Raw genomic sequence first — 24,188 nt, forward strand, 5'->3', positions numbered from 1 at the left:
TGTCTGGACTCAGCTGAGCCTTTCTCCCTCTGGACCGCTTTGCAGCCCTGAGCGCTCTCATCGCACGCCTGTGCCATCGGCCAAGCACGCATGTCTGCCTGTGCCTCTCTCTCCTGGGCCACATGGCTGCCTACACCGCGGTCATGCCATTCGCTTGCTTGCATATGCGCTGCCTCCAACTGTGTCTCTGCTCAGTCTACAACCCACAGACGGACACTCATCCCTCCCTCCATCCTTGCCTCCCTGACCTGGTGGTGCAATCCGTCCGCAGTCCTCGCAGGTATTCCTTTCGCACCACCCATGTCCCACACTACTCTCACCACCGATGCCTCACTGGTGGGCTGGGGAGCCCACTTGGACGGCCAATGGCCTCTGGTCACACCGCGAGGCAAGGATGCAATCAGTGTCCTCGAACTGTGCTTGCAGTTCGTTTCTGCCACCTCCCTGTCCAAGTGTTGTCCCACAACATGGTGGTGGTCGTATATGTCAACAAGCAGGGCAGAGCCCGATCCCTCTGCCTCTATGTGGAGACTATCCTCCTTTGGAATTGGTGCCTCCAGCACATCACCCTCCACGCCGTACACCTTCCGGGCACAAGCAACTCCCTCACAGACCAGCTCAGTCACTCCTTCCATGTGAATCACGAGTGGGAACTCCACGATCCTATGCTACGCTACATCTTTCATGAGTGGGGCACGCCTCACTGGAACCTCTTCGCCACAGCAACCAACCATAAACTTCTACTCTTCTGCTCCAGGGGAGCCCTCAGTCCCAGTTTGCAGGGAAATGCCCTTCTCATTCCCAAGACTGACCAGCTCCTTTATGCCTTCCCGCCCATTCCCCTACTCCCCCAGATCCTCTGCAAAATCTGCTGGGATCAGGGGATAGTTCTCCTTGTGGCCCCTGCTTGGCCCTGCCAGTATTGGTCTCTGGACCTCCTTCATCCCTCCACTCATTCACCATCCATGCAGTTCTCATTTCCAGGACACTACAGGTAGAGGGTTTCAGCTTTTATCCAATTTCCTTAAGATCTAATCATGAAGGTCTGGCATCTTGTTTGATTGCCACCTATAACACTTCCTACTTGTATGTTATGTCTTTGATGACACCCAGACAGTCTTTATACAGTGGGTTGTAGACATATAAGACTGAGGGCATGGCTACACTGGAAACTTCAAAGCGCTGTCGCAGGAGCGCTCCCATGGCAGCACTTTGAACTGTGAATGTGGTCGCATGCAAGTTCTCCCAGCACTCCTAGTAATCCATCTCCACGAGGGAATTAGCTCCGAGCCTGTTTACATTAGCACTTTAAAGCGCTCTGACTTGCTGCACTCAGGAGGGTGATTTTTCACACCCCTGAGCCAGCAAGTTAGAGTGCTATAAAATGTAAGTGTAGCCAAGCCCTGAGAGGCTGTGGAGGGTTCGAAGTCTAAACTGATTTGGCCCTTAGGGGATTAAAACTATTCGAGGATTTAAATAGAGCACTTAAGGCCTGATCTACACTACAAAGGTAGGTCATCTTAACTACCTCTTTCAGGACTGTGAAAAATTTCACACACACACACACACCCCTTGTGATGCATTTAAGCCAACCTAAGCCCCAGTGTAGACACTGCTAGGTTATTGAGAGAATTCTTCCACCAATCTAGCTACTGCCTCTTGGTAAGGTGGAGTTATTGAAGAGCCCCTTCTGTAGTAAGTGTCTACACTACAACCCTACAGTGGCATGGATGCAGCTGTGCCACTGTAGCATTTCTTCCTTGCATTCATCTTTTGTGCCTGCCACAGAAGGGGATTTCCCTAGGATATTTCATTAAATTTCTTTCAGGACTTTGCCCCTCAAAGTTTCTCAGTACCGACTGGGCCAAAGAATATCTTTCAAAAAGACACTCAGACCTGATCTGAAGATATCTTTCCTTAATAATTTGTTCCAATAGTTAATCCCCTTCTCTGTTTTTGTTTTTGTTTTAAATAAATAAATAAACGTGCCTGATTTCTCATTTGAATTTGTCTGGCTTTATGTTCCAGCCATTGGCTCTTGTTATTCCTTTCTCTGCCAGCTTTAATAACTCTTTAGTATCTGGTATTTTCTCCCCATGAAGATATTTCTACACTATAATCAAGTCACTTCTTGTCCACCTTTTGGATAAGCTAAATGGTAAGTTTCAGAGTAACAGCCGTGTTAGTCTGTATTCGCAAAAAGAAAAGGAGTACTTGTGGCACCTTAGAGACTAACCAATTTATTTGAGCATGAGATTTCGTGAGCTACAGCTCACTTCATCGGATGCATACCGTGGAAACTGCAGCAGACTTTATATACACACAGAGAATATGAAACAATACCTCCTCCCAGCCCACTGTCCTGCTGGTAATAGCTTATCTAAAGTGATCATCAGGTTGGGCCATTTCCAGCACAAATCCAGGTTTTCTCACCCCCCAGCCCCCCACACAAATTCAGGATAGGATGGGCTATCACCAGCAGGAGAGTGAATTTGTGTGGGGGGGTGGAGGGTGAGAAAACCTGGATTTGTGCTGGAAATGGCCCAACCTGATGATCACTTTAGATAAGCTATTACCTGGTTTTTGGGAGGGGGGTGAGGGGGTGAGAGAACCTGGATTTGTGCAGGAAATGGCCCAACTTGATTATCATGCACATTGTGTAAAGAGTTGTCACTTTGGATGGGCTATCACCAGCAGGAGAGTGAATTTGTGTGGGGGGGTGGAGGGTGAGAAAACCTGGATTTGTGCTGGAAATGGCCCAACCTGATGATCACTTTAGATAAGCTATTACCAGCAGGACAGTGGGCTGGGAGGAGGTATTGTTTCATATTCTCTGTGTGTATATAAAGTCTGCTGCAGTTTCCACGGTATGCATCCGATGAAGTGAGCTGTAGCTCACGAAAGCTCATGCTCAAATAAATTGGTTAGTCTCTAAGGTGCCACAAGTACTCCTTTTCTTTTTGCTAAATGGTAAGAACTCTTTAAGTCTCTTGTAAGGGATTCTTTTAAGCCCTCAAATCATTTTTGTGGCTCTTTTCTGTACCCTAGCCAATTTTTCTACATCCTTTTTAAAATGTGGACATCAGAAATGAATGCTGTATTCCAGTATCAGTCTCACCAATACTATATACACCTCCTTACTTTTCCTTATTAATCCCATGTTTACACATCCAAGGATCACATTAGTCCTTTCAGCCACAGCATTGCACTAGCAGTTCCTGTTCCATTTTGTCTGTCCACTATAACCTCTAAATCCTTCTGAGAGTCACTGTATATCCCATTCTTTATGACCTGCATTTTGTTCCTAAATGTATGAACTTGCATTTGAGTATATTAAAATGCATTTTGTTTGAATGGGCCCACCTTGCCAAAATATCCAGATTACTCCAAATGACTTCCCCTACCACTCCAACATTCTTTGTGTCCTCTGCAAATTTTAGTAAAAGTGATAAAATTCCTTACTGTAGCCAGTACAATGCTGGCCAAAAGAAGGTATTTTTGTAGTTTTTCCTTTTTGGCTGGCATGGGGATTTTATTCCTGATACTTCACAGTATAAATGCATGGAAGAATTCTATATTTGTGCCTTCTCAGTCTGAGAGTCTGGAAAGAGAGGTTTCATGTGAAAACTCTCAGGTCCATCCTTCAGGCCATGCACGAGGTGGTTTCCTTTGCTCAGAAGGATACATACCTTTTATATTTCCATTTGTCCAGATCTTGGTGTTCTTCAAGAAGTGTCCCTGTGGATGCTCCACTTCAGGTCAAGGTGTGTCCCAGCACCTTCGATCGGAGATTTCTACAGTAGTACCCCTGCGGGCTGCGCACACGCTGTGCCTGCCTCTCAAGCTGTCAGTGTTTGAATAGCGCGTGCACAGCCCGGACTCCTCAGTTCCTTCTCTACCATCCCTGGCTAGAGATGGAGTTCAGCAGTGCTCTTTGAGATTAGCTAGCTAGTTTGTTTCTCTGTTTAGTTAGATAGTTTTTAATCATTAGAGTTACTATTTAGAAAAGTTGCATTACCTGTTACATTTATTTTTGGTGGGAAAAAAAAACTCTGCCGTTATGGACATGCCTGGCTCCCCAGGCTTCAAGAGATGCGCCTCCTGTAAGGATGCCATCCCCATCTCAGATGGGCATTCACAGTGTGTACACTGTTTGGGGGAGTCTCATGTACCCCAAAAAGGCATCCACTGCAGCAAATTGAAAGCGCGGACCCGCAAGAACAGGGAGCTCAGGCTTAAAATGCTGTTCCAGGAAAACTCCCTCAGACCTGCTTCTGACCCTGGCCAGCAAACCTCTGTGACACCCTCCAGAGGCAAAGCAAAAGCAAAAAAAACAGCCAGCTTCCTCTCCCTCAGGAGTCATTCCGCAGGGGAAAAGTTAAAACCGGTAACTCCTGCTCCACAGTTCAGCACCTTTCACGTTGCAAGCACCTCAGGCACCGACTGTGAGTCGGCTGCCCCTCTACAAGGTGCCAAGACTTGGGGCTTTCAGTTGCCCACCTCTTTCAGCTCTCCCTCAGCCACCTCTCTCAGTACAGTGCCGAGAGCTGCTACGGTGCCAACAATACAAGTGGCAGCTGCGGCACCGTCCTTTGATCTTGCGCACTGCTTTTGCAGCCACTGCTCTCGGCACCGAGCCCCCTGAGGTCTCCAGCGTTTATTGCAGTGCCTACCACAGGGGCACCTACTCCGCAGAGCCAACCTGCACCCCCGGCATCAGCAGATGCCCCAGCAGACTCTGCCTCCATCAGCTCCACCGCAGTTTTTACAGCCAGAGGAGTTAAGGGTGTCCCATGCTCCTGAGTCTCCTCTTCTCAGCACCAGTTTATTACTGAGACCTTTAGCACCCTACCTTCAAGCCCCTCCAATGAAGTGTGGGAGGAAGAGGAATACGATGACCAGATGTTTTCCTCTCAATACTCTCCCCAGATTCAGTTACCTACAAGTGGGAGATGCACTACAGCATGATGTCCATATCCTCAAGGCTATCCACACTAGTATGGCAATCCCTGGATGGGACCACCTATGCCTCCCACCTGAGGAAATGGCCACACTGGGGTCCATGGACCTACACCACACCACACTCAGGTGTTCCGCGGGCTGCCCGGAGGAAAGCTGTCAGATACTCCCCACTGCCGGCTTACACTGAAACCCAGATAATACCTGAAAAGGCCACCACCCCTACAGAGGACACTACCCCGCACACTTCCTCTCCAGCAATAACACCACAAGATGCCACAGTTCCCCCACCACCTCCCACTACTGATGAGCTCGCTCACTTTCAAGAGTTGTTTCAGAGAGTGGCAGAAGAGCTCAAGATTACCCTGGAGGAGGAGGTACCTGAAACACACCATGAGCTGACCGACATGCTGCAAGCTATGACCTCCTCCAAAATAGCCCTACCAATTAATAGGGCCATTATGAAACCTGCTAAAACTATTTGGCAGACCCCAGTCACAATAACACTCACTAGCAAGAGACTGGACCGCAAATATTTCATAGAATCATAGAATATCAGGATTGGAAGGGACCTCAGGAGGTCATCTAGTCCAACCCCCTGCTCAAAGCGGGACCAATCCCCAATTTTTGCCCCAGATCCCTAAATGGCCCCCTCAAGGATTGAACTCACAACCATGGGTTTAGCAGGCCAATGCTCAAACTACTGAGCTATCCCTCCCCCCCATCTAAGGGTTCTGAATTTCTATTCACGCATCCCTCACCTAATTCGCTACTGGTCAATGCGGCCAATCAGAAAAACAAATACCAACACTTCCGATCCAACCCATCGGACAAAGATAACAAGAGACTGAACTCATTCGGCCACAAAAGTGTATTCTTCTTTCACTTTGCAGTTTAGAGTAGCGAATTATGCGGTGCTCTTAGCAAAATATGAACACAAAAATTATGCTCGGGTAATGCAATTTATTGATGTGTCAGAGGATAAATGACAACTATTTAAAGCAGTGGTGTCCGAGGGCCAATTGATCTCCCACACAGCTCTTCAAGCCGCCCTCAATGCTCCGGACGCAGCCGCCAGATCCACGGCCATCATCATGCAGTGGGCATCATGGTTTGTTTCTTCCTCCTTTCCGAAGGAGATACAGTATACGGTCGAAGATCTCCCCTTTGATGGAGACAAGCTCTTCGCCTCTATGACTAATGAGGTCCTTCACTCCATGAAGGACTCACGTGCCACACTCCGATCCTTAGACATCCAACCACCTGCCTCAAAGAGGAGACCATATAGATATCAGCCATACCAACGACCACATTACCATACCTTTGCACGACATCCACCTTTAAGTCAATATGATACGCAACAACAACGACATAGGCCCAGGAACCAACGATGTCACCCTCCACAATCAACGGCGACCCACCCTCCTAACCCAAATAAACAAATTTGAAGTCTTGGTCGAGGGTATAAAAAAACTCGCACCCTCTCCAGTGCCAACTCCAATCAACCATTTCTTTGGACACCGTTTGCAGCCGTTCCTGGCCAACTGGAAAACCATAAGTACGGAAATTATCAGATTGGGTTATGCCATCCCCTTTCTCTCGTTACCTCCCATCCACCCTCCAACCCCATCCCTCTTCAGGGACCCCTCTCATGAACAATTGCTCTGTCAGGACGTACAACACCTCATACATCTCGGAGCAATAGAGGAGGTACCCCTTCAACACAGAGGGAAAGGGTTTTATTACCCCTACTTCTTCACGGAAAAGAAAAATGATGGTTGGTGCCCTATCCTCGATCTTTGACGTTTGAACAAGTTCGTCAAGAAACAGAAATCCGGATGGTTACTCTCCCAATGATAATTCCGACGCTAGAGCAAGGAGATTGGTTTTCAACCCTTGATCTCCCAGGCACGTATTTCCATGTCTCTGTCCACCCTTCCCATCAACGTTTCCTCAGGTTTGCTGTGGGAGCACAACACTACCAACACAGAGTCCTCCCATTTGGTCTCTCCACCACACCACATGTCTTCTCCAAGGTGGTCGCAGTTATAATAGCACATCTCAGAAAAAAATGGAATCCTCATATTTCCTTACCTGGATGACTGTCTCCTCAAGTCTCCCACTCAGAAGCGAACCACGCAACTCTTGCAGCCCTTCACTGCTTCTACACCTTGGGCCTGCAAATAAACAAAAACAAATCTACCTTACAGCCTACCCAACAAATTGACTTAATCGGTGCCCACCTCAGTTCCACCATCGGTTTTGAATCTCTCCCCCAGGACAGATTCCACATAATGGGCAACCTTATTACCCAGATATGTGCCAGCCCACAGACTACAGTCTGAGACTCCCTAAAGCTCTTAGGACATATGGCCGCTTGCACATCTTTGATCGCAAATGCTGGCCTTTACATGCGATGCCTTCAGGGTTGGCTAGCCATTGTATACAAACCAAACAAGCACAGGCGAAGCAAGTTAATAATAATGCCCCAGAAAGTCAAGGACTGACTTCTGTGGTGGACCTCTCCCATCAGCTTCTGCACTGGGATTCCATTCCGACAAGATCCCCCTTCGATTACCATCGCCACAGATGCATCCCTCACAGGATGGGGAGCACACATCGGCCACCTCACCACTCAGGGTCTCTTGGCCACTTCGGAAATGAAGCTTCACATAAATTTGCTAGAGCTCTGAGCCGTACGCAATGCCTGTCTCCATTTCCTTCCCATCATCCAAAACCACAGAATTCGAATCATGACTGACAACATCACGTGCATGTTTTATGTCAACAGACGGGGGAGCCCAGTCACACTCCCTCTGCACAGAGGCGGTAAAACTTTGGAACTGGTGCCTTTAACACAATATCCATATCTCCGCCTCATACCTGCCAAGTTCTCAGAATACCACCAAAGACAAGCTCAGCCGATCGTTCCCCATACAACACGAGTGGGAACTCAATGACACCGTTCTTTCCAACATTTTCCAGACCTAGGGTTATCCCCAACTGGATCTATTTGCCACAGCAACAAACAAAAAATGCCTGACATTCTGCTCCAGAGCAGGCCTGGGGAAACGCTCACGGGGGGACGCCTTTATGCTCCCATGAACTGAACTCTCATATGTGTTCCCACCAATGCCTCTATTTCACAAAGTAATTCAGAAGATACAAACAGACATAACCAACATCATTCTCATAGCCCCAGCATGGCCCAGACAACCGTGGTACCCATTTATCCTGCGCATGTTGATCAAGCCTCTCATCCTTCCCCCACTCAGCAACCTCCTGTCACAACAGCGGGGACAACTATTTCACCCCCGACATACAACCTCTACATCTGAGGGCCTTGCTAATCAATGGTTCTGTAATGCGGAGTTAACATGTTCGGACCAAGCACGCACTGTGTTGCTACACAGCAGAACACACAACACATGCACTATCTACCTGCATAAATGGAAACGGTTCACATCTTGGTGCACTGACAAACAGACCTCTCCAGCTTCTGCTTCACTCCCACTGATACTGGATTGCCTGTTACACCTTGTCAAGGTTCCTCCCCCACTCTGAACGCTAGGGTACAGATGTGGGGACCTGCATGAAAACCTCCTAAGCCTATCTTTACCAGCTTAGATCAAAACTTCCCCAAGGTACAAAATATTCCACCCTTTGTCCTTGGTTTGGCCGCTACCACCACCAAACAAATACTGGTTACTGGGGAAGAGCTGTTTGGAAACATCTTTCCCCCCAAATACTTCCCAAAACCTTGCACCCCACTTCCTGGACAAGGTTTGGTAAAAAGCCTCACCAATTTGCCTAGCTGACTACAGACCCAGACCCTTGGATCTTAAGAACAATGAACAATCCTCCCAACACTTGCACCCCCCCCTTTCCTGGGAAATGTTGGATAAAAAGCCTCACCAATTTGCATAGATGACCACAGACCCAAACTCCTGGATCTGAGAGCAATGAAAAAGCATTCAGTTTTCTTACAAGAAGACTTTTAATAGAAATAGGAGTAAATAGAAGTAAAGAAATCCCCTCTGTAAAATCAGGATGGTAGATACCTTACAGGGTAATTAGATTCAAAACATAGAGAATCCCTCTAGGCAAAACCTTAAGTTACAAAAAAGATACACAGACAGAAATAGTTATTCTATTCAGCACAATTCTTTTCTCAGCCATTTAAAGAAATCATAATCTAACACATACCTAGCTAGATTACTTACTAAAAGTTCTAAGACTCCATTCCTGGTCTATCCCCGACAAAAGCAGCATATAGACAGACAGAGACCGTTTGTTTCTCTCCCTCCTCCCAGCTTTTGAAAGTATCTTGTCTCCTCATTGGTCATTTTGGTCAGGTGCCAGCGAGGTTACCTTTAGCTTCTTAACCCTTTACAGGTGAGAGGAGTTTTCCTCTGGCCAGGAGGGATTTTAAAGGGGTTTACCCTTCCCTTTATATTTATGACACACCTTAAAACATCTGGCCTCTCTACAAGCTCACTCAAGGTCCACCTCGCAGCAGTCATCGCCTTCCATCATAAGATTGACAACATTACGGTCTTTGCCTATCCAGTCACCAAAAGGTTCCTGAAGGACATCTGTTGCGGTTCAGTGATGAGACAGAACACAGCTTTTTGCAAGCAAGCAGGCTGGTCAGCGGAGATGGGCTGTTCTGCCCCCCCTGCCTTCCACCTTCTCCTTTTATTATATTTCTCCCCCTATGCATTACACACTGCTACACAAAGGAATGTATGAGGTTGATTCATATGCTTAGTTACCATCCTCTATCTACTACAATCCTGGTTCTCAGGCCTTCAGCCCAGGCTAAAGAAACCTCCCACAGTTGCTGTCCAAACAATCAAGTTCTCAGGGTTCATATCTAGCCCTTGTCCTTGGATAGAGCAATGTGTGCATTGCTCCTAGGAAACAGTCAGGGTGTGCCCCGCCTGCTTCCAGGTGGAATAGCTAGACATTAACCCTTCATCTCCCCTTTTTTGTTTATAGATAGTTGGCCATCTCATGGTAGCCGCCAATTTGTTTTATCATGCTATTTAACTCCCAGACAGACAAGGACATAACCTGGGGAGCTTTCCAGGGCAAAATTTTACAAAGTCTTAACAAGGAAGGAATACGTTGTACACAGCAACAACAAAAAATAAGCCCAATGATTACAAACACAAAATAACCAAAAGCTTAACATCTGCAATATAATCATCTAAAAGGGGTACACTTCTTTTACTACAATTGTGACCAGCAAAAGGCAATATAAGTATCATTCTACTAAGACAGCAAAGGGTGCCATCACTTAAATTTGCAGGAATATTATTAAAGGTACATGAACCACAAGTAAAAACCCATCCTGATGGTAGGATGATATGGCCATAATTATATGAAACATTAACAGCATGGGAACAATTTAAAAGGGATTGAGAAATTTTTTGACAGCCCAATGGCACCTTTGTACTAGTGCAGTTAACTACACGCGCACAGGTGACATTGTGAGCCCCGGCCGGGTACGGTGTGTGAAGGAATATAGCCGTGCGAGGCAGAGTATAGTTGGCCGGGCCCCAATTAGCCATGCTAAAATACTGGGAGAAAAGATTAGCATAAGCAAAGAGCAGTATCTTATTCTCCTTCGGGCTTGTAACGGGGGAGGCGCTTCCGAGCCAACCCCTACAGAAAATAGCAGGCACAAAAGGCACACAATCATCACAGAATTAGCAGTGATTTGGGCGAGAATCGCCACAAACAAAGTCTTAGGAGTTTCTGGCTGCTGATCTGCTGCCAGTTTTCGTTGAGCCGTGGCGACCAATGCTTTTACTGCTCCCCATGTCACGGGCTGGCTTGGGACGCTACGCCTCCTCCGTTTCCGTCCCGCCATTGTCGACTCGGGGGGCAACGCGGTCTCCTCCAAGGTCAGCTGAAACTCTGGTATGGGATTCGACAGCCCCTGGTGCCATGCCATGTTGTTTAAGTGCTGGTCGCACGCACCGGGCTGGAACCCACAACGGTCCTGCAGGGAGAGACACAGCAGCATATCCCCGACCCCAAGTAATTAGAGGTGCTGGGCCCAGCCACTGTGGATCGGGCAGCTGACGGTAAAAGACACGCGGTCTTTCCAGTACCTCAGATTTGTGAAAATGCCGATCCGCAGGGGTCTGCTGATCTGCATTCAGTGTTAAATTATTTAAAGTAAACAAAAGAATATACATCTGTTGTTGAATGTCTCCTAAGGTTCGGAGATGCAGCTCCCCTTGTTTTAATTGTTTATCTAGCAAGGTTTTGAGGGGCGGACTGACATTGTCAGAGCAACAAGTGGAGAAGACGCGCTGTGAGACGGCGAGTGAGACAACGTCGATCCAAAGCCTCCTCCACCCCGAGTTCGATCCTCGGCAGCTGGCACCTGATAGGGGACTAAAATCAATTGTGCAATTGACCGTCCACGTGGGAGCGACTGTGGAAGATGAGTCCACACCTGAACCTTAATAATGCCAGTGTAATCAGCATCAATGACCCCTGGAATGACAAAAAAGCCCTGTTTCCCAGCATGTGAGCGAGGGAGAACAAGACCTACAAAGCCGGCAGGGAGAGGTCCCGTCACCTGTGTAGGTATGGCACAGACCTCCCCTGGCAGCTGAAAGTCAGTGTCCTCCTGCATGATCAAATCAAGCCCTGCACTTCCAGCAGTCGCTGCCCTCATAGAGTCTACGGATTCCAAGGCAGAGGAGCGATTGCCTGAGTAGGAAACACCCCCGTTTGGCCCTGGGTTCGGGGGGGACCCGTCGCGCGGTTTCCCGACCCGCTACGACACTGATTAGCCCAGTGATAACCTTTCCCACACTTGGGGCACTTCTTTGAGGGTCGGGCTGGTGCCTTAGATGAGCGGCACTCCCGCTGAAAATGACCCTCCTTACCACAGCGGTAACAGCGCTTCCCCTCCTTCCCAGTTTTTCTGAGGGCGGCAGCCAGAACTCCAGCCTTGTGGGCTTGTGTGCCAATGTTCTGGCACGCCCGCAGCATGTCTGAGAGCTCTAAAATACCAGAGACTTGTGCTGCCTGGAGAGCACGGCGGCAATCCTCATTTGCATTTTCAACTGCCAATTTTAACAGGAGCTCGTGAGCTGCCTCAGTGTTATCCACCTGTCGGAGGATAGCCTCCTGCAATCTGTTGGTAAAATCCAAAAAGGACTCTAAGGCACCCTGACGGATACTGACAAAGCTTTTGGTAGGCTTGCCTGAATCCGGGACCTTCTTGAAAGCATGCTGGGCACAGGTGGAGATAATGGGGAAGACGGCCGGAGGGAGTTGAGACTGCATCCCAATAGTAGCAAACTGGCCCTCCCCTGCCAAATGCTCATAAATGATACCTTGCTCTCTATATACCTGGGCTTGGCGTTCTGCCATCTGCCGATACTCACTAAGCCAAATAACATACTGACTGGGTGACAACATCATGCGCAGCAGCGTTTTCCAATCCTCAGGGATTAGGGAGTACCCAGCACCCATCCCTTCAATGAGACCACGCACAAAGGTGCTAGTCAGGCCAAATTCACGAATTGCTTTCTTTACCTCTCTAACCACCGAGTATGGCAGAGTGGTCCAGGTGCCCACGGGGTTGCCCTGGTCATCATTCTGCCAGGTCACCGGGCAAACGGAGACCAGATCAGCCAGCTCCTCTGCTGTAAGATCTGATCGAGCTTTCGCTGCGTGAACCATTTGTTGCACCAGCGAAAGCTTCTGAGCAGATACAGATGACTCTCCGGGGGGCCCCATGGGGGGAGGGTAATCACACACCGGCTCCGGTGGGGAAGGCCAGGGAGGCGGTGGTAATAGAGGCACTGGGGGCGAAGCAGGGGGAGGGATGGCTGCAGGAGCGGACGGGGGTGGCAGGATCGGCAGCTCCTCTGTTGGTGCTGAAGAGGGCCTTTCCGAGGCGACACGCTGTGTCGCATCGCCAGGAGGGGGGATGGCTGCAGGGGCGGACGGGGGCGGCGAGAGCACCAGCCTCGCGAGGGAGGGTCTGTCCGAGGCGACACGCTGTACCACGTCGCGGCAGAGGTGCCAGGCATGTAAAGCCTACACGGGTGCCCGAGGCTCTTTGTGCAATGTCTGGCCCAATCGCTCCCAGTCCGCTAGCTTAAGGCTTCCAGCTTCAGGATACCACGGGCACTTGGCACGCACCTCCTGTAGCAGGAGAGTGAGTTCTCGAGCCGGGCAGTCATGCTGAGCCTTACGCAGCAAATACTGCAGCTCATTACGGTGTTGCACTTGCAAAGCAGAGAGGGAGCTTCCCATACTTACCACAATGAAAAATACTCACCGGGATCCACGAAGTGGATGAGTGACGCGTCTGAAACCCTTGCCGGGCGAGGTGAGTGCTGAGGGCCCCACGTTTGGGCGCCAGTTGTTGCGGTTCAGTGATGAGACAGAACACAGCTTTTTGCAAGCAAGCAGGCTGGTCAGCGGAGATGGGCTGTTCTGCCCCCCCTGCCTTCCACCTTCTCCTTTTATTATATTTCTCCCCCTATGCATTACACACTGCTACACAAAGGAATGTATGAGGTTGATTCATATGCTTAGTTACCATCCTCTATCTACTACAATCCTGGTTCTCAGGCCTTCAGCCCAGGCTAAAGAAACCTCCCACAGTTGCTGTCCAAACAATCAAGTTCTCAGGGTTCATATCTAGCCCTTGTCCTTGGATAGAGCAATGTGTGCATTGCTCCTAGGAAACAGTCAGGGTGTGCCCCGCCTGCTTCCAGGTGGAATAGCTAGACATTAACCCTTCAGACATCCATACATTATACCCAGACGTGAAACCGCCTGCTACACCTTGGGATTTACACCTAGTCCTGAAAGCCCTGATGGATAAACCCTTTGAACCGATAGCTACCTGCTCTCTTCTCCACTTATTCATGAAGACCGCCTTCCTCATAGCAATCATGTCTGCCAGACAAGTAGGAGAAAGGGGGGGGCTTATGGCGGACCCTCCGTATACCACATTCTTCCGCAATAAGGTCACACTCTGCACACATCCAAAGTTCTTACCTAAGATACACTCTTCCTTTCACCTCAATGAACCTATACACCTCCCAACATTTTTCCCAAAACATCATGCTAACACCTTTGAAACAACAGTGCACACTCTTGATGTGCACAGAGCATTATCCTTTTACCTGGATAGAACAAAACCGTTTAGAAAACCCCCGGACTTTTTGTATCTACTACTCAGTACTCACAGGGAAATGCTATCTCTACACAGAGACTTTCCCAAAGGATTGCTGACTGCATACGCCTTTGTTACCAACTCAGGCAAATACAACCTCCTACATCAATTAGGACACACTCCACCAGAGCTCTCTCCACCTCCACGGCCTTGCTCCGTAATGTCCCAGTGTCCGACATATGCAAGGCAGCTACCTGAGCATCAAACCTTACCTTCGCTAATCACTACGCTCTCATCGACACTGCAGTGTCCGACACCAGATTGGGTGGCGCTGTCTTGTCAGCAGCCTTCTTGCCTCATCCGAAATCCCAACCATCCTAATGAATACTACTTTTCAGTCACCTGAAGTGGAGCATCCACAGGGACATCTCTCTCTCGAAGAGGAGGTTACTCACCCTGTGCAGTAACTGACATTCTTCGAGATGCTCCACTACCCCCCTCCTCCCTTCTATTTTGGAATTCATAACGCACTCCGTTGTAGAGAAGGAACTGAGGAGCCCAGGCTGTGCACATCCTATTCAAGAGGCAGGCACAGCGCGTGCGCAGCCCATAGGGGTACAACTGTAGAAATCTCCGATAGAAGGCGCTGGGACTCACCTTGACCTGAAGTTGAGCACCCACAGGGACACTCATATCAAAGAATGTCAGTTACTGCACAGGGTGAGTAACCTCCTCTTATCTGTACTACCCATTAATAACTTTTATTTATAGTTTTTGCACCCTTTGGGAAATTTGCTTCATCTCACCTGGACAAAGGATCAGTAAAAAATTGAGGAACTGTAGCAGCAATGTGCTTGAGTTATAGGTAAGGTGAGATTTTTGTCATGGTTATCTTTAGTTAAAAATAACCAACAGTTTGCAGGCAATAAACAAAATTTCACAGAAGCTTGTGACCTGTCTGTGACTTTTACTGAAAAAAATTGGTGGGGGAGGCTGACAGGAGCTGACTGAAACCCGGGGAGGGGCGGGGGATGAGAGCCCAAACCCTGCTGCGGGGTGGGGGCTCGGAACTCTAAGGTTTCCCCGCCACCCGCAGTGGCTCACAGCTCCAAGGTTCCACATCGCCCACAGAGGCTCACAGCTCTGTGTTCTCTGCCTCCGGTAGTGGCACACAGCTCTGGGACCGGTGGCTAGGAGCTGTGGGGGGGTCACTTACTGTCTGTGTATGCTGAGAGCTGTCCCCACCAACTGACCGCTCTGGCTCTGCCACCCTGGGGCTGAAGCAGAAAATGTCACAGAGGTGTCTGTAAATCACAGAATCCATAATCTCTATGACATAATCTTATTCTTAGCTATAGATTATCTATCTGACTCTGCTTGTCTGGGAGCCTCTGTCAGCCCACCACCATGTCCTAATGCATTGCAGCAATTGTTCAGCAATGGTGTGTGAACAGAAAAGGAGGCATTCCCATCTCCTTCCAGAAGCCCTTTGCATATGGTCAGAAACTCACCTCGCTTTTCTGAGCCTTATACCTCAAGCCATTCACTTTCTCAAAAGGAAACTTCATTCCCTTAAAGTAAAATGGGTACAAAAGTTCTATAGGTCTGTCATCCAGACATTTCTGTTTTTCGCTTCAAGGACTGTAACTAAGGCAAGCCTTGGCAGATTGCCTTCTCTTGGTGAGTAAAAGACTGCTTCCTGACAGAGTATGTTAAAACTGGAAAACCTTAGCTTCTGGAAGACCTTGACCACAGTTTATCAGATCCTTCCTAAATTATTTATCTTGTGGGCTTGAGAGCCAAGGTATCTCTCCTTCTGCAAAGCAGCCATATAGTCACTTCTGCTTCACATATATTATCTGCTACTGTCAGTGGAATTTGTCTGTGGCAGACTCTGAATTTGGTAGAGCAGTACTCCAAATGCTCCCTCATCTCTGGATTCCACCAGTTGCTACATCTACTGATCATCATATCTGTTTCTGGATAGGATGGGCAAAGACAAGACTATGACAAATAAGATTGCTGTTGAGAAGTCTTTTCCATTAATTAAATATCAGAGGCAAAGTTCAAAGTGCACAGATTTAAGAATTTAACTGTTAATATTTACAACATAATTGTCTAAACATCTCTTCCAAAGATTTGATTCTCATTAGCTATGGAATTGCTCTACCTCATCTTATATAGAAATGGAAATTTGTGGATTGAACAGTTTGATTTGAATGCTTCCCAGATTATTAGAAATTGGAGATTGTGCAAAACTGTAATTAACTAAAAATTAACACAGTTAACAAATTAATTTTGCCTAGATTTGCACTAGTGTTTTGGCTGTGTCCTCAGATTTATCATAATATTTTGCCCATTATTTGAAAAACAGGCATCTCTGCTAGTACTTAACGATTTAGACAAGAATTTTTACATCATTTGTAAAGCCATTACCTTTTAGCACACCACTTTTCAATGTGTAATCTATATGCTAATTAGGCACTTGCATTTGTAAATTACAGCTACTATAATACGTTTCAGAAGACATCTGTTCAACTGGGTAATTTTTTGTTTACCTTTAACTAAAAGCTAATCCATTTGTCTATTTCCTGTTGACACAGTATTGTTTTATCAGATGTCAGTGTCGCTATATTTTGTAAAAGGGATATAACCAACAGGGATATGGCAAATCCTCTTTATATACAGCATATACATTGAAAAAACAAAATAAAAATAAACAAAAATTGTCCAATCTAATACCAAGTCTACAGTTATCTTCCAATGTGTTGTTCTAGCCCTGCAGGGATATGGAATATGGTTTAAAAAAAAAAAAAAAAGATTTTGTCAAACCATTCATGGTCTCCTCATGCATTTTCAGAATCTATATAAAAAAAAAATTAGAGCTGTGCAAACCAACGTAGAGTGAGTGTGTGTGTGTGTGTGTATAATGTGAATTAATAGGAATTTTGTATGCACATGGTTTTCATCAACAGTATATAGTTCTCACTGTGCTTGCAAACTGACTTTGTCACTGTTAGAGAAGTATAGACAATAAATCATATATTGTAATCTTGTCTATGAAAATAATCATAAACATGCCATTTATTTTTCTCTTAAATTCAGGGAAAGCATTCAAAAAAGAGTCACTGTTATGCACCCATGAACAGAGATCACCGCAGAATCATCCATGAGTTAGCTCAAATTTATGGCATTGAAAGCGTGAGCTATGACAATGAACCAAAGCGTAATGTTGTTATCACTGCAGTGAAGTATGTTATATTAATCTTTTTTATTTTAGTTTGCAAAGTAATTAACATCCATTCAGTAGATACAAATATTGTGTTTTCTATATTTTGTTCTGAGTTTATTTTATTTACAACTTGCAAAATACATCCTTTATACTTAGTAAGTTCTATAGAAGCAGCTTTTAAATGGTTGGGGTGGAAGGGATGCATAATCTCACATGATTGTATTTCCATCAGTTTGGGGTATTTCTTCTGATTTCACCTCAGTCTCCCATTTTTAAGTATGACAAGACTATCCAATTATAGTTCCTTTGACTCCCAGCTGTGTTTTTGCTGTAGTTCTTACTTCCGGTCACGAGAGGTTGCTGCTCTCACTACCGCTGAGTAACCCACAGGCATGAACTCCTGCTCCTGATGATGATCACTTTCTCTCTTGCCAGCTTCCCCACTGTCTGTTTTATCTTTTCAAGAGAAGGGGAAGAGGCATCAGCTAGATGCAGGGAGGAATGGGAGGAATTTTTAATGAGGGCAAAAAGAAGGGAAGTCTTAAGGTGAAAAATGAGGGGGGAGCAACACCTGAGAGGGACTAGGATCAGAGAAAGGGAGAGAAATTGAGTGAAAAACAAAAGGGAGTTGCCTCATAAAGATGCCACAGAAGGGATCAGGCCAACTCTGGAAGTGGATAGCCAAGTCATTAAAGTTTCTAGTGCAGAGGAAACCAAGCCTTGTTTATGGGAAATTTTTGGTTGATTGGCTTTGGTTTTTGTTTTGGTTTTTTGTAGATGAGTTACCTCCATAGGTTTAGGGAAGCATCTGTATTTTAGGATATTTATCAAATGCTCAACCTTTAGGGTTTGTTCATTGCTGGCTTTACAAGGATTTCTGCTGCTCATATGCTTTTGCATTGTTACATCATTTGAACAAATAATCAGTTTCTGATTCAAAATCATCATGCTATATATGGGGTAGAGACTGTATATTATAGTGGGCTTTTGGTCTACTAGGAGAGCTTGAAAATTTATATTTAAAAAAAAACCCTAAAATTCACAAGAATTCACAATCTTATTTGGAGAATTGATTGAAAATATGAATGTTGATTTTTTTTTTAAAGCAGGGATTTAGTGGTAAGGTGCATTTTCTTGCTTGTCTGACAGCATGAAATTTCAGTACTATAGAATTCTCAAGGCATTTGCAAAAAAAAAAAAAAAAAAAAAAAGTAAGAGAATATGAAGTAGGTGACCCTGAGTTCAGAATTCTTGTGATTGATAACAAGTGTGCGCGTGCACACAAACGCACTTACTAGTAAGAAAAATTTTCCTTATCCCTATTGTCAACAGATTTTGGAATCATTTCCAATTTTTCTACTATGCCAGGTGGACCATTTTGAAATGAATCTGAAATCACATTTAAAAGAAGGATTTGATGTGATTAAGAAGAATATTTTGATATGTTTTCATGCACAACAAATCCACGAATCTGGAGTATTGATTCTGCTCTCTCTGTATGAGCGTGGGAAAAAAATGTCTCAGGCTCAGTTTCCTGTCTCTGTCTCTCCAGAAGCAGTTCTCTGTATGTTTCTCCTGTGAACTCCGAGGGAAGGCCACCGACCTTTACGGTTTTGTGACAGTTGAAGTTTTTCCTCACCTCGTCCCCCAGTACCTCCAGACCTCAGAGAGGAGAAATTGATTGTAGTCAGCATTGCTGTGTGCTGCAAGCCTGTGACTGTCACCTCTGACAGCATGGCTCTACACTATTCTTCACCCCGACTTGGAGTCACAGTGACCAGTGGAGAAAGAGGCACTTCTTAGCTCATAAGTGAACAGGCTATTAAAGGCTCCACCCTTGAGGGTATCCACATAATGATAGAGTTGACTTTTGCAGCTTGACAATGGTCAATTGAGACTATGGATCAACAGTCAATGGAGCTGAGCTACTTTAGGGGCCGTGGGGCATATGGCCAGACACTCGCCAAAGAGAGTCCACCTGCCCCTGTGAACTTACAGTGCCTTTGGATGTCCAAACTATGCCTACCATAATGGTCACCCCAATCCAAGCTTCTCCTTTGAAACCCGCATCACATTACATTACAAAAGGCAAAAGAACTGCTTGTCCATATCTCTTTCTCTGTTTAAGTATCTAAATATATTTAGATGCAGCCTGTTTTCTCCTCTGTTCCAACATAGTTAGGCAACTCCTTTTGTTATGCTCCTGGGATGTAGGCATTATTTTCAGGTTTGGCCTACTTCAAGCAACATTTGAATGGGCTTTTGGGACAGGTTTTTTGGACACAGTTGTCAGTGAAACTGCAGATCAGAGCGAGTTGCACATGCTTCAGGAAAAGATGGGAAAACGCTTCTACATTAGACGTAAGATAGACAGCAAAGGTAATTCTCATAGCTCCTTATTGGCCTTGCAGACCTAGCTCTAGGAGATGTCTGTATGTCCTCCCTGGCAGCTACCCACAAATAAGCTCTGCTAATACAAAGTCAGGATCCAGGCAGGCTTCAGATTACCTTTTGGAATTTGAATGGATGAAGCTCTGACTTAGATACCTTGATCAACCAGTAGATGTTAAATTTCAATCCAGGAAGGATTCTATATCTACATTTTTATAGCAACAACTGGAAAAATCTTCAGACACCACTGTTCTCAATTTAATGTTAAGTCAATTTCAGCTTCCTGTTTTATGACTTTAATAAAGGGTTCAGCCATACCACTTCATAGGTTCAGTTAGAGCTTTTTGAGTACCCACAGGTACTCAGCAGCACCTCATATTTCATGATTCATCAAGACAGTAATGAAGTTTCTTTGTTCTGTTGAATTTTCTATTGTTAGCGGGATGCTTAACTTAGCTCTGGAATAACTGATGGAGCAGCCCTTTTGAATCTGGCCTCTACATCCTTGTATTTCCTTTCTCTTATAGTTGCCTTTCTAATCACAACCATTTCTGTTAGGATGACTCGTGAATTAAATGCATTGTCTATTAAAAATTCCTTTTTTCTCCAGAGTTGATATTCTGCACCAACCCAGACTTTGTATTTAAGGAACTTCTTCTGTCTTATCTCAATCAATACATCACTTTTTACATTTTGTTTTTTATTAAACCTACTCATCCTCATGAATCAGATGCCATCATCTGGCTGTTTGCAGATCAATCAAATCCTAATTAAACAGGATTAATTATTGCTTTATAATGGGAAAAATCACAGATCTGAACTCTTTAAAAAACAAAATTGTCAGTGGATCTTGGCAGCTATATCAGAAGCATATAAGTAAGCCAAAAAAACTCCTCCTGAAAGCCTCAGCACATTCAGTGAAGTCTGAATTCACATTTTAGGCAAAAAGAAAGTTTCTTATGAGCAAGTCTGCAGATGGACTACTTGGAAATCTCTGTTCCTTCACCAGACATGACTACAAAGTCGATATTGCATTTTTAGCAGATACTGCTTTTGGTCTATAGATACCATCCACTATTTTTCTTTTGTCCTGTCTCAGCTCTGCTGTCCCTCCCTTTTTTCTGGTCATATTGCTTGCTGCTTTCCAATCGTCCTCCAGTGTAGTATATATGAGAAAGACAGCTTACTCCTACTTCTCATAACAGGAAATTCACTCATCTGGATTTTTCCCTCCCTTGTATATACATGTGTGACAGGTTCAGTCACAGAGACCCCCCTGGGGCTATCACCTGACATGCTGGAATTACCTCTGAGCCCATTTTCCCTGCCTGCCTGGGACTTCAGAAACCTGCCTCGTTGAGCCAGACACACTAGCCTGCTGCAACACAGACCTAGGTCTGGTCCACACCCCCAAAGCTGCAGGTTTTAGGTGACCTGCTGAGCAGTTTTTGGTTATCTCCAGCACCCAGACACCCAGTTCCCAATGGGATCCAAACCCCAAATAAATCCGTTTTACTCTGTATAAAACTTATACAGGGTCAATTCATAAATTGTCCCCCCTCTATAACACTGGTAGAGGGAGATGCAGAGCTGTTTGCACCCCCAGGTGTTAATCACTTGCTCTGGGTTTACTAATAAACAAACGTGATTTTATTAAGTATAAAAAGTAGGATTTAAGTGGTTTCAAGTAATAACAGACAGAACAAAGTAAAACACCAAGCAAAATAAAGCAAAAACACTCAAGTCTAAGCCTAATATATTAAGAAACTGATTACAGGTAAAATCTCACCCTCAGAGATGTTCCACTAAGCTTCTTTCACAGACTAGACTCCTTCCTAGTCTGGGCCCAATCATTTCCCCAGTACACTCTTTGTTAGTTCCAGCAAACATCTTAGGTGGAAAGCAGGGGTGTTCACATGATTGACAGCCCCTTTGTCCTGTTCCACCCCCTTTTATAACTTTGGCACAAGGCGGGAATCTTTTGTCTCTCTGGGTCGCCACCCCTCCTTCTAAATGGAAAAGCACCAGGTTTAAGATGGATTCCAGTATCAGGTGACATGTTCACATGTCCTGTGAGACCCCAGCCTCCATTCTTCCTGGGCTGGCTCCAGGAACATAGGAAGGCTTGCAAGTAAACAGAGCCATTTATAACAAATTGTCCTAGTCAATGGGCACCATCAAGATTCTAAACCACCATCAATGGCCCACACTTTGCAAAATTACAATAGGACCTCAGAATTATATTTTATATTTTTAGCTCCAAATACAAAAATGATACATGCATACAAATAGGATGAACATGATCAATAGATTATAAGCCTTGTAATGATACCATACAAGAGACCTTTTGCCTAAGGCATATTCCAGTTATATCATATTCATACTTATAAGCATATTTCCATAAAACATATGGAGTGCAACGTCACAACATGTTTGTAGTTTTAGGGTTTATGTGTTGTAAGTTTGCACTTTGATCCACTTTACAGGCTCACACAAAGGGAGCAGTTCAAGCACCAAGAATGTTATGCAGGGAACTGTCTATGGGCTTTTATTAGCCTAGTCAACCCTGAAAGCTTACAGACTAGTGGGTATCTTCTTACGTTAAGACATATTTATAATAAGAAAAATAATCTATTTCCTCTATTTACTGTCTCCATTGTTCAGTTTAAATGGTGCTTGTGTGTGTGTGTAGATTGTTTTAGGCAAAGAAGAAAAACATTAAATCAGAATGCTGGGCTGCTTTGAGTCACAGTGTGTTAGAAGCTCTTCTAACACCTCAGTATTGGATTTGCTGTGAGATAACATTGGATCTTCAAGTCTCAAACTGTCATTTACACTAGATTTAAATCTTAATATTTGTCTTGATTTTTTTAATATAGTGCATGATTTTTCTATTTAAACGTGGACAATAACATCACAAATAATATTTGTCAACATTCTCATCCTTTAGAGGGAAATCCGTTTGTCCAAGTAATACCCTAACATCTGTGCTAGAGAGGGAAATGCAGACAAGGCCTCCACCACCTATTCCTCACTACAGACAAACAGATAAGTAAGAACTGTTATTTATTTAAATGTTTTTGTTAAATTAATGTTTAATAAAGTGACAGTATGTGCCAGAGCCCTCACAATTTTGTCAGGGCATCTCAGTTTTGAATTGCCATACTCAATACATTCATTAGAGACTGTATATGCCACTCTGGTTTTTAATCAAGAGCAGTAGTAAACGTTACATGAGTGTTTTTGTTGTGTTTACACTATGTGGCATATTATTTATTACTTTGGTGCAATAAACAATTTTTGAAAGATCTTGTATATATTGATGCATTCTGAACATCAAAGATCGTCTGGGAGGGAAAAAACTAGAAATCAAAGGTATTTGCTCACTAAACATGTCCGCCCACATCATTGCAGCAGTTTTTTAAAAAACAGACAAATAGAATGTATGGAAGCAGTAGAAAGGGATAGAAGATCTTTTATACAAAAATGTAATCTACATGAATCTTGTGTCCAAGTTTGGTTGCCTCATTAGAAGAAAGGTATAGAGTAAATGGGGGAAAAATGAATCAAAGCAGTGAAAAATCTTAGCTATTTACCTAGTTACAGTTCCCAAAATTGCAGAGACTGTGTCTATTTAACATGGAAAGGAGTTATTCAGAATTAAAATTTAACTGAATTGACCCTTCTCTCAACCTTTCTCATAATGAGCATAGGGGGTCACTCATTGAAATAAAATGGGAATAAGTTTTGTCAGCAAAAATAAATACTGCTCTTATGCTATATCCGTGTAATTTATTGTTGCAAGAGGTAGACACACATTCTGTAGCTAGATTTTTAAAAGACTGGATACTTTTATAACTATTTCTAACTATTCTTTGCAAACTGAGATATGGGTAATTAGTTCATGGCATATAATGGTTGTCTGTGGGGGTCACTAAATATTGTTTCCTCTATAGTGGCCAAAGAGGGCAAAAGTGGGGACTTCACATTCCTTGGGTACTGACTGCTGCTGGGGCAAGATACCAGACTCTTTCGCTGTATGGTCTTATCTAACATATCAGCTCCTGTGTTTGTAAGACACAGTGGCCTTGAGTGTGCATAGGCTTTTAACATTCTGGGCTTCACAACCACGAGTTATATTTGTTCAATTTTGGGTCTCAAAATGTTTTGCTGAATCTGGATTTAAGATGCTCACACTCTTCACACATTCTACTGAATGCATCCGAAGAAGTGAGCTGTAGCTCACGAAAGCTTATGCTCAAATAAATTTTAGTCTCTAAGGTGCCACAAGTACTCCTTTTCTTTTTGCGAATACAGACTAACACGGCTGCTACTCTGAAACCACTCTTAAAAGGATATTGGGAAACCACAGGCTTTACATGCAGGCAATGTCTTCTGTTCTAGATTTTGACAGTATCTAACAGAATAGGGGCCTAATTCTGC

The 24,188-nt window shown here is 44.9% G+C and overlaps 1 protein-coding gene across 2 annotated transcripts in view; it reads left to right on the forward strand.

The window, feature by feature from the left end:
* Positions 1-24,188, forward strand: part of NFX1 (nuclear transcription factor, X-box binding 1) — a 238,251-nt gene that overhangs the window by 208,648 nt on the left and 5,415 nt on the right. For both annotated transcript variants that reach the window (XM_073332429.1, XM_073332430.1), the window contains 2 exons: positions 17,228-17,373; positions 22,696-22,797. In XM_073332429.1, the coding sequence (XP_073188530.1) occupies positions 17,228-17,373; positions 22,696-22,797 (248 nt within the window). The remainder of the gene's footprint in view (positions 1-17,227; positions 17,374-22,695; positions 22,798-24,188) is intronic.

This window comes from Lepidochelys kempii, chromosome 2 (assembly GCF_965140265.1).
Source record: "Lepidochelys kempii isolate rLepKem1 chromosome 2, rLepKem1.hap2, whole genome shotgun sequence".
In the NCBI taxonomy this organism is placed as follows: domain Eukaryota; kingdom Metazoa; phylum Chordata; order Testudines; family Cheloniidae; genus Lepidochelys; species Lepidochelys kempii.